Here is a 12,255-nt window from a genome sequence, read left to right on the forward strand (position 1 = left end):
ATCAATCAATCTTACCTTCCTTCTATCGCACTACTTTAACAATCTGTAAGAATGGTCTCAGTTTTTTTAACTGACATACAAACCATGGATCACTCAAAAATGGTTCACAATGGACAAGCTGAAAAAAGGTTCAGTTTTAGACTTGAATGAGTTGTTGCTTTTGAGAAGCACCAAACTGTTATCAATATATACGAGGTTTTGATTCCAGTGTTATACAGGGTTTGACTGGAAAAATATACACAAACACACAGGATGTTGTTGTATTATTATAATTGATTTTGGCTAAAATAACAATACAGAAGTTTCATCATCATAATATTGGTTATTTACATGTCTAATTACTGCATCACAAGGAATATATTTCCACACAAATTTGAGTTTTACACCTTCAAGTGTAGCACCAAGGCATCTTTCCGAAATAGTGGCAGCACAGTGCAGCCTGGTAAAATCAAGCCTTTATAATGGAATCACAGTTAGATTTTATTACCACCTCTTCTCACTCTTCACTTAGCATGTGAAAAGCACTGACTGCTGTCTCTCTTCAGATTCACTTTTTTTAAATAAATCATTCTTAAACCACTTCAGTGTTTCAGCTGTAAGAATTAATCACAATGTTGTCATGTTTTACTGGAGTTTGTTCCACAATGCATCTTTATCTTACTATCACAATGTCATAAAAACCATACAACAATTTCCCATAGCACACATATTCAACATTGTTTTAGAACTTAAATCGTAAAAGCAAATAGCACTTATAAGCTAGCAACAAACATATAATTTTCACATAAAAATTAAACTGCTAAGATAATTTCAGGATTTTTGTTACACTGTAGCTGATTTCAATAATTATATACGATAGGAACAAAATTGAAAGAAATGGCACAACATGTTGTAAGGTACTCTTATAGTCACTCCCACTGTAAGCTTGCAGCAAACTGATAAAACTTTCTAGCAACAGTACAATTTGACTTAAGCATCACCAAAACAGTGTGTGTTTATAGGGTTAAACCAACTGTTAGAAACTGCTTACGAACACAATTTCCACACTCATTAATAAAAATGTAAGGATTTACAAATCTAATATCTTTTTAAAAAGTTTCTAAGCAATAAAAATTTTGGATGCAAACAGTTTTAAACTTTACCACTGTTTAATCAACATCTTTGGTTTCACTTATTTCCATTCACAACAATAAATTACTTAAGCTGTCACTCAAAAATACTCCTGAGTAGCATGTTTGCTCTATATAGTTTTTTTTATGAAAGTATCAAAAATATTAAAGCCTACCAGACTTTTAGGGAGTTCCCTGCTTCTAACACAGTTACTTGTATGTGCCCGTAATCCTTAGTCTAAGTCTTTTCAATTATACTTCAAAACATATTACAAGTATTATACGCTCTTACAGCAAAGACAAGTGGTCGTTGCAGTGAGTGATGTTAAACACAAGAACTTGAAGGACTAAACATTCGGCTTTTGTTTCAGCATGTAAATACAGTTATGTTAATTAAATACTCAAACATATGTCTAATATGTCACAGTAAATATGGTACAATGCCTTAAAACTGTATGTTATACCAAAAAAGGCAAAGCAAGCAATGTGTTCTGTCTGAGAAATATATATATATAAAATATGAAGCAATATCCATGAACAGAACACGTAATTAAATTCTTGCCCTTTCCCATTCTATTTCAATGAGGTTTCAAACAACCTCTCTTAACTGTTGTTAGTGACTGACAAGAATGCTGGCAAAGCACAGTAGCTTCTCTTTCCCTAAAAAAAATCTTTCAACACATCACAGTATGAGTCATCCATCCCCCTCACAAAACCATCTCTCTCTCTCTCTCTCTCTCTCTCTCTCTCTCTCTCTCTCTGTTGTTCTTATTTGGGTAGATAATTAAAACAGATACAGAGGGCAGGATTCTAAAAATGTGAATCCAGATCACAAACTCAACAACTATATTTTTCAAACTGCCTAACTATCCTCCCAATGTTACTGCATTTGTTACGGTGTGAAAACTGTAATTCCTATTTGAATGTATGTAACAGTTTTAAAACAATCACTTCACCATGAGGTAATACCTCAACAGTTCGGGAAGAGGCAGCTGACAGAGGCTAATCACCAGGGTGTTCTGGACACGAACGGTTCACTTCAAACCACCTGTCAATGCAGCTGTAACAAAATTTGTTCCAATAAATGTAGATACACAAGCAACTTCAATTTACAGCTACAAATAATAAGAAATGAAACAACCTTTAGCTCGGCACTACACTGTAACACTCATTTAAAATCAAACAATTAGCAAAGGCACTGTAAAATGATTACTAAAAAGAAATTAAATTCAGTTACACAGATGAAATGAGAAGGACCCTTCCCCTCACTTTACAACATTGTTCGATCTTAATATCCCCGCCCCCACAAACACCATTCTTCATTATGGAATTACCTCACAATGTAAACTAAGAAATATGAAAAAACTGAAGGAATATTTTACTTTTTGTGTGTCACTGAGTATCATCTGCTCTATTAATTTTTAATAGCTGCCCTCCCCCCTTTAGTGCCTCGCCCAAAAAAAAGGGAGGGGGGGGGGGGGCAAGTATGGCACTAATAACACATACTAAAAGTCAATGATTATAAAAGGAATCAATACATCATGTGTAATGAGTAGGAAATTATATGAAAGGGTTAGGGCAATTGAAGAGGTAGGAAGATATACTTTGCTTTATTGTTAAAAGTGATTAAAAAATAAAATCCGAGACTTATATAGTGAATGAAAATAATATCTGAGATGATAAAATTAATTCTGAATGGGGAATAGTAATGACATAAATCAATAAATAAACTGAAGAAATGTCGAGATTTAGTTTTTAAAGATAAAACAAAATGACATTATACAATAATCTGGTACCAAACTATAATAACCCCATCACTGAAATAGTTCAGAAAGCTGGTGTGACAGTTCACGGAATAATCCAATACAACATATGCATGAAGCAATACATGCAGCAAAATCATGATTACTGCATGCTCTACCAAAGACATTAAGAACATAATTCACTTTCTCAACTGTAACAATCCTCGCAGAGCTGATAATAAATAAAGTAAATTGCTAAAACCCCATTCTTCAGATGTATATAAGGAACTCAGTTACATATGCAATACACCATTATCACAGGATATATTTCCTGACAGAGGTTGTACAGAGTTTCAGGGAGAGCATAAGGGAACAATTGACAGGAATGGGGGAAAGAAATACAGTAGAAGAAGAATGGGTAGCTTTGAGGGATGAAGTAGTGAAGGCAGCAGAGGATCAAGTAGGTAAAAATAGAAGGGCCAGTAGAAATCCTTGGGTGACAGATGAAATATTGAATTTAATTGATGAAAGGAGAAAATATAAAAATGCAGTAAATGAAGCAGGCAAAAAGGAATACAAATGTCTCAAAAATGAGATCGACAGGAAGTGCAAAACGGCTAAGCAGGGATGGCTAGAGGACAAATGTAAGGATGTAGAGGTTTATCTCACTAGGGGTAAGATAGATACTGCCTACAGGAAAATTAAAGAGACCTTTGGAGATAAGAGAACCACTTGTATGAAGATCAAGAACTCAGATGGAAACCCAGTTCTAAGTAAAGAAGGGAAAGCAGAAAGGTGGAAGGAGTATATAGAGGGTCTATACAAGGGCGATGTACTTGAGGACAATATTATGGAAATAGAAGAGGATGTGGATGAAGATGAAATGGGAGATACAATACTGCACGAAGAGTTTGACAGAGCACTGAAAGACCTGAGTCGAAACAAGGCCCCGGGAGTAGACAACATTCCATTAGAACTACTGACGGCCTTGGGAGAGCCAGTCCTGACAAAACTCTACCATCTGGTGAGCAAGATGTATGAAACAGGCGAAATACCATCAGACTTCAAAAAGAATATAATAATTCCTATCCCAAAGAAAGCAGATGTTGACAGATGTGAAAATTACCGAACTATCAGTTTAATAAGTCACTGCTGCAAAATACTAACGCGAATTCTTTACAGACGAATCGAAAAACTAGTAGAAGCCGACCTCGGGGAAGATCAGTTTGGTTTCCGTAGAAATGTTGGAACGACTTATCTTAGAAGCTAGATTAAGGAAGGGCAAACCTACGTTTCTTTAGAGAAAGCTTTTCACAATGTTGACTGGAATATTCTCTTTCAAATTCTGAAGGTGGCAGGGGTAAAATACAGGGAGCGAAAGGCTATTTACAATTTGTACAGAAACCAGATGGCAGTTATAAGAGTCGAGGGACATGAAAGGGAAGCAGTGGTTGGGAAGGGAGTGAGACAGGGTTGTAGTCTTCCCCGATGTTATTCAATCTGTATATTGAGCAAGCAGTGAAGGAAACAAAATAAAAATTCGGTGTAGGTATTAAAATCCATGGAGAAGAAATAAAAACTTTGAGGTTCGCCGATGACATTGTAATTCTGTCAGAGACAGCAAAGGACTTGGAAGAGCAGTTGAACGGAATGGATGGTGTCTTGAAAGGAGGATATAAGATGAACATCAACAAAAGCAAAATGAGGATAATGGAATGTAGTCGAATTAAGTCGAGTGATGCTGAGGGAATTAGATTCGGAAATGAGACACTTAAAGTACGAAAGGAGTTTTGCTATTTGGGGAGCAAAATAACTGATTATGGTCGAAGTAGAGAGGATATAAAATGAAGAAGAGGAATTTGTTAACATCGAGTATAGATTTAAGTGTCAGGAAGTCATTTCTGAAAGTATTTGTATGGAGTGTAGCCATGTATGGAAGTGAAACATGGATGATAAATAGTTTGGACAAGAAGAGAATAGAAGCTTTCGAAATGTGGTGCTACAGAAGAATGCTGAAGATTAGATGGGTAGATCACATAACTAATGAGTAATTATTGAATAGGATTGGGGAGAAGAGAAGTTTGTGGCACAACTTGACCAGAAGAAGGGATCGGTTGGTAGGACATGTTCTGAGGCATCAAGGGATCACCAATTTAGTATTGGAGGGCAGTGTGGAGAGTAAAAATCGTAGAGGGAGACCAAGAGATGAATACACTAAGCAGATTCAGAAGGATGTAGGTTGCAGTAGGTACTGGGAGATGAAGAAACTTGCACAGGATAGAATAGCTTGGAGAGCTGCATCAAACCAGTCTCAGGACTGAAGACTACAACAACAACATTTCCTGACAGGCTGTAATGTGGCACTGTCACACCCCTTTAGAAGAAAATGTTATGTATGCAAGAACAATAACACACCTACCCCAAAGCAAAATACTAAGTCAGTTTCAATTTAAGTTTTAAAAGCATCTCTCCACAGAAGATGCCATTTTTTGGTCCACAAATCAGATTATACAAAATTTAAATTAGAAATACTGACTTTTTTCCCCACTGTGACATGTCAGAAGCATGCAATTGTGAGGTCACCATTTTCTCCAACAGAAAGTGTAATATTATGGTATTCAAGATCTTGTTGGTAATCAATTTTTATTACATCTAAGGAGATAACAAACCCAGAGAGAGTATACAAAAAGTATCTTCATAGAGGGGAACAATCACTGTAGGTACATCACAGAAACTGGTGTTGAGTGGTCACTCATTCTTAGAATACATAAACAACATGCCATCAAATATAGAAAAAGCTGTAATAGTTCTTTGCTGATGGCAAGGTGCTACAATCATGTTTAATAAAAGACATTCCAACACTGAAACTTCCTGGCAGATTAAAACCGCATGTTAGACTGAGACTCAAACTCAGGACCTTTGCCTTTCACAGGCAAGTGCACTGGCGACTCAGCTACCCAATCACAACTGATGACCCAACCTCACAGTTTTCCTTCTGCCAGTACCTCATATCCTACCATCCAAACTTCACATAAGTCATTCTGCAAAACCTGCAGCACTAGCACTTCTGGGAGAAAGGATTTAGTGGATACATGGCTTAGCCAGCAGCTTGTGGGATGTTCGAGATTTCCACTCTGCAGCAGTGTGTGCACTGATATGAAACTTCCTGGCAGATTAGGACTGTGTACCAGACCAAGACTTGAACTCTTGTCCATAATGCTTCCCTTTAGAGGAAAAACAACCTGAATCACTTCATGCAACAGCATCAGAGTTACAGATGCTAGCTTGTGTATTAAAAGACAACTGAAAGCAATGTTACTAGTAACAGTTGCTTATGCAACGAAGTGTAATACTTGTGTTGTTGCTAATAATTGTAGAATACAAGTAAGATAGATGGTAAGATCTTGTGGCGACACATAGTTACTCCATCTAAATAGAAACATGTGGACTGTGGGACTTATGGACCCACTCGATGGATCAACCACCAATGCCCTTACTCAATAAGACACTGCAAAGAGGTTTACAAATTAACTGGGATGTTGGCACACAGAGAGTGATTAGCAGATGCATCTCACCATCTCTCCTCCCACCCCCAACAAAACACTGATTACAAAAATTTCATTTACCATCAAAACTGGAAATGACAAACTTAAGTTCACCATCACTACAGAGAAAGGTGCACAACAGTAAGCTGGAATTTTTTTAGGGCTCAATATGTTTTTACAAATGCCTTACAGGATGACATATCAGAGCCATGAAGAGTGGTCTACGTCACGTTACTTAGAAAGATGAACATTATGTTAATTCCATACTTTTCAATGAGTAACATGCTCCTAAAATAGCATGAACATCTCAGATTTATTTTATGAGCATAAAATGGTGTCATAGGAGCAATGACGAACATGAAATAATTCACTACTAAAAATCATCCATAAAGTAAGTTATAATGCACCTAGTATATTTACAGATATGACTTGTTCCTACATCAAAATTACAAGTGTCACTAATGTATACAATATATGATACTGCTGTTTTAGATACTTGAAAATGGCCTAAGGCCAAAATTGTACAATTGTACATATAATAAGGAAAATGGCAGCTGACGGCATCAAGAAATCTTTCAAAACATTACGTTAATTGTTTGAGAATACATCTCACAGACAAGTAACTGGCCATTCTGTAACCTATCATACCTAACCAAGTAATTATTTTACCTTTTTTTTTTCAGAAACTGAATTTCAGCATAGAGCTTCTATTTAACTATGCCTTATGAAGTCTTATCAGATCATTATCAAAACGCTGTACATTTGTGAGAAAATTTACTTGCCTTTTGTGATATATACAGAGACAAGGCAGTCTAGCAATGATATCCCCTTGCTGTAGATCCTCCAGGCATATGACACATTCTCCTTTGTCATCTGCCAGAACATCTTCTGCAAAAATACAGTTAAACAAAATTGTCAATAGGTTTATCGTAAAAAAATACAGTTAAAACAAAAGCAAAAGGAAAGTGTTTCAGTATGAGAAAATTATTGTTATTTTAAGAAATGAAATAAGCTTTCTTTTTCTTGAATTCTCTTTAGCAAATATTAATTTAAATAGATGCCTTAACTGAACTATCTACTGTTGTATGTATTACAGTTTTTGTGTAATAAAGGAGTCATATTATGCCAGAAAATGATAATATAAAATATTACAAAATCATAAAATTAGCTGTCATTACTGTTTAGTAGAAATGGAAGATGAAGCAACTGTAACTGAACTGAAGACCTGCACCACACACAGATGCTGCACAACTGTGTGTCTCAATTAATGCTTCAGTTCCATGTTGAACATTCAAAGCTATCAAACTTGGTAAATACAAGGCCTTTACAAGAAAACTGCAACAAAACAAAAAGTATTTGCAAGAATGCAGCCAACTTAGGCAATGTGACGGATTTTCGATACGTATTTTCTGACGTAAATTGCTCAGTGCTGTCTGGTTCTATTGACGCACTGGAAAATTGGACCACGGGTACAAACTGGTATTCATTCCCTGCCCATCACTAACACTGAAATTACGGCCAATTAACATTCTACAAAAATCATGGACATCATACAAAATTTGATAACAGGTTCGCACAGTGTTCTCAAGATACTGCACATCTAGCTGGCTTGTGTAAGACCAATTTCCGGTCAGTGACTGACCAAAACTCAAAGCTCTTTTGGAACAGTAAACATAAATACGCTTTCCCAAGCAGAAAAATTACATGAATTAGGGAACAATAATTCCACGCACATATGGGATTAATTTTGGCAACTACAGGCTTTCGCCCCATCTCTACCCCCCCCCCCCCCCTTCTCTCTCTCTCTCTCTCTCTCTCTCTCTCTCTCTCTCTTTCTTTCTCAAAAAGTACCTCGGAGTTGCCTTCGCCATTAACAAGTACATACTAAATTCAGCAATAAATATGAATCCCTTAAATAGCAGATTAATAATCGTCACCATAAAGTGTGCAAATCAATAAACGCTCACATTTTTGCCAATGAAGGTAGTAGAAAAGACGCTAGAGAGGGGGAAAAAAACGTGCAAAATTCAGGTCAATACACGACTGGTTGAATTTAACGAACAGTTAAGTAACTGTACCGGCAAGAAATACTGGTAAACAAAAGTGTATAAAAATGGCCTAAGTTGAATACAAGAACAGTCAACCGTTTAGTGAAATAATTTGTCTGACAGTAAATAAACGCTGAGTACAGAAACATTTGACGTAACTCATTTGCTGTATTTCATTGCAAGCATCTACATCTACATCTACATCTATACTCCGCAAGCCACCCAACGGTGTGTCGCGGAGGGTACTTTACGTACCACTGTCATTACCTCCCTTTCCTGTTCCAGTCTCGTACGGTTCGCGGGAAGAACGACTGCCGGAAAGCCTCCGTGCGCGCTCGAATCTCTCTAATTTTACATTCGTCATCTCCTCGGGAAGTATAAGTAGGGGGAAGCAATATATTCGATACCTCATCCAGAAACGCACCCTCTCCAAACCTGGACAGCAAGCTACACCGCGATACAGAGCGCCTCTCTTGCAGAGTCTGCCACTTGAGTTTGCTAAACATCTCCGTAACGCTATCACGCTTACCAAATAACCCTGTGACGAAATGCGCTGATCTTCTTTGGATCTTCTCTATCTCCTCCATCAACCCGACCTGGTACGGATCCCACACTGATGAGCAATACTCAAGTATCGGTCGAACGAGTGTTTTGTAAGCCACCTCCTTTGTTGATGGACTACATTTTCTAAGGACTCTCCCAATGAATCTCAACCTGGTACCCGCCTTACCGACAATTAATTTTACATGATCATTCCACTTCGAATCGTTCCGCACGCATACTCCCAGATATTTTACAGAAGCAACTGCTACCAGTGTTTGTTCCGCTATCATATAATCATACAATAAAGGATCCATCATTCAAAGGCGCGTAAATATTTCTCCAATCTATTTCATTGATAAATCATTCCACAAAACATTTGATCATTTTTTTTTTTTATTTTCAAGTTTTGCTCAGGAAAATAGCGTATTATTGACATGTCATTTGCTTTCCTATGTCTTCTCGTCTCGAAATGTCCTGTATGTACTTGTTCAAAGGAAACCCATTTGACAGTTAAAATTTCACACCGATGAAACCTTTAATGCGCAAAATAACTAGGCCTTGAAATGATTAAACTGAACCAGGCATATGAAGTAATAGCTTGAGCGGTGTGCGATATTGTTACAGTGTTGCACAACTCCCAAACTCTACACTCATTTGCGATCTTTGCATGTAATCTTTTAGTTTAATATACCAAACATATCCTCTAAAATCTGTTACAATCAACCATCTTCGGTCGTTCAACGTCCAAATTCTGCATATCCCAATCCTTCATAACAGGCCAATAAACGGCCTTCTCAGCCGACAGCGCGCCTCAGTAGATGGGTGATGAGCCCACAGGCTGTGCTTGAAAAACAGTGCACCTGCGTATTTCGGTGACTTGCTGTCAGGTTAGGTTTCGATTTTGGTGTTGATTCGACAGTATACAAGTGTCTGAACATACACAACGTGAAGATGTATATTATAATTGATACAAATTTGTTACGAGAGTTTCGTAGGAAATGTTTGCTCATCAACATTTTGTATTTCTGTCCGCTGTAAATCGAGATTACAAGGAGAGCTGCTGGTCTCGGAAATTCAGCTCGGAATGAGACTTCGCTGGTTCGTAGTATATCTCAAGCGTGTGCACTCGTAGAAGTCTTAAAGCCCACTATCCAGAAAATTCCGAGAAAATGAGCTCCAAAATTTTAAGCGCACCTCATAAGCACCTCATATAACGTTAGACGTAGCGTTCCAGCACACAGGTGAAATGGCTCCGCCAGTAGCGTGTTAGAATGTCATACTGCCGATCCGGCCCTGAGTGGGAAGCCAGCGAGAAACAAAACGGAGAACAAATTTCCACAGGACATCTGGAACCAAATACGGAAGAAAATCCCTCAAAACGTGTTACCAAAAGATGCCAAGGAGACATGGAACAAGATAGTAAACACAACGGTGCTAACCAATCAAAGGCTGGCGGAGATAATACTCGTCGCAACTGATGAGTGTGGCGCATGTCCCTTGACAGACACCCTCGAGCACCGTTTCACCTGCGGAAATGCCACCAAAATTTGGAAAGCATGCCAGCAAATGATGGCTCATATCATCAGAACAGCGCCGATGAGTGTCACAGTGGAAGTTATCACTGCCCCAGAGACCAACCCATTTCCACGACCCAAGAGGCTGGCGACCCTCCGGTTGCTCGCCATGACGGCACACGCCTTCGTGGCGAGGAAGTGGACTGACCACCTGGTCTCCCTGGTGGACCTCTGCGACGAGAACACGAGGGCCCAGCAGCACAGACGCTACCGCGACAACTTTAAGAACTTCCTCCAGACTCCACTACAGACAGCAATCGGCAGAGTCCTCCCCAGCCTGTGACCATCGCCATCAGCCATCCCACCACGCTCATCTCCAGAGAAAGTGCGCAGTGAAAGTGAAAATGTGCAACAGAAAAAAGGGTATCTCCTCACGCTCCAAATAGCCTACCTCGATCAAATATAACAGTGTGAAGTGCGTTTCAGTGAAATTAGTGTTTACAAAGTGTTCTCCCTCTGTAACATGTCATGTCCGTAATTTCAAATCATAGTCCAAAGTGCTTCAAAGAATATTACCAGTGTTTTCTAAATGTGTGTTAAAAAAGCAAACTTTCCATCCTGCCGTGCGGTGTTGCTTACCATCCAGCCGTACTCGACTGTACGAACTACATGTGCTAGGCTATATGCTTTACTCAGTGACAAGCGCCTATTACACACAAATTTTGAATGGTTTCCTTTTGTTATATGCTTTACTAGTTTTATATGATGTATACTCTCATTCTCCTCATGACTCTTATATAGCATGACATCGCTTTTCAAATTATCTTTTTGTTGTATTGTACGAAAATTTCTTCCACTTCTGTTCCACCAGTCATGCTAATGTTTTCTCTCATACTTTGCCAACTAATAATGCTGACTACGGAAAGAAAACTAGACCAGCATACACAAAGTGACTGTGGCATCATAAAGTGCATTACACACGCAAAAGCTGAACTCAATAATCATTGCTGTGTTGACGTTAGATATACGTTTATTATGCTTGTCCTACTATGATTTATCTACAAAAAGACGACAAATGGCCATGGTAAACGGACTTGAGGAAGACCAATAGGGGAAACCAAACGGAATGTTTGTTGTTGTTGTTGTTGTGGTCTTCAGTCCTGAGACTGCTTTGATGCAGCTCTCCATGCTACTCTATCCTGTGCAAGCTTCTTCATCTCCCAGTACTTACTGCAACCTACATCCTTCTGAATCTCCTGGTCTCCCTACACGATTTTTACCCTCCACGCTGCCCTCCAATACTAAATTGGTGACCCTTTGATGCCTCAGAACATGTCCTACCAGCCGGTCCCTTCTCCTTGTCAAGTAGTGCCACAAACTCCTCTTCTCCCCAGTTCTATTTAATACCTCCTCTTTAGTTACATGATCTACACATCTAATCTTCAGCATTCTTCTGTAGCACCACATTTCGAGAGCTTCTATTATCTTCTTGTCCAAACTATTTATCGTCCAAGTTTCACTTCCATACATGGCTACACTCCATACAAATACTTTCAGAAACAACTTCCTGCCACTAAAATCTAAACTCGATGTTAACAAATTCCTCTTCTTCAGAAACGCTTTCCCTGCCATTACCAGTCAACAATTTACATCCTCTCTACTTCGACCATCATCATCAGTTATTTTGTTCCCCAAACAGCAAAACTCCTTTACTGCTTTAAGTGTCTCATTTCCTAATCTAATTCCCTCAGCAT

The 12,255-nt window shown here is 38.4% G+C and overlaps 1 protein-coding gene across 4 annotated transcripts in view; it reads right to left on the minus strand.

Annotated features, from left to right (window-relative positions):
• Window positions 1–264: 264 nt before the first annotated feature.
• Window positions 265–12,255, minus strand: part of LOC126251794 (E3 ubiquitin-protein ligase ZNRF2-like) — a 557,859-nt gene continuing 545,868 nt past the window's right edge. For 3 of the 4 annotated variants that reach the window (XM_049952429.1, XM_049952428.1, XM_049952426.1), the window contains exons 3-4: window positions 7,179–7,284; window positions 265–2,169 (exon numbers count right to left, since the gene is read on the minus strand). In XM_049952429.1, the coding sequence (XP_049808386.1) occupies window positions 2,112–2,169; window positions 7,179–7,284 (164 nt within the window). In that variant the 3' untranslated portion in view covers window positions 265–2,111. The remainder of the gene's footprint in view (window positions 2,170–7,178; window positions 7,285–12,255) is intronic. The other variant, XM_049952427.1, reaches the window with a different exon arrangement.

This window comes from Schistocerca nitens, chromosome 4 (assembly GCF_023898315.1).
Source record: "Schistocerca nitens isolate TAMUIC-IGC-003100 chromosome 4, iqSchNite1.1, whole genome shotgun sequence".
NCBI classification, from domain to species: domain Eukaryota; kingdom Metazoa; phylum Arthropoda; class Insecta; order Orthoptera; family Acrididae; genus Schistocerca; species Schistocerca nitens.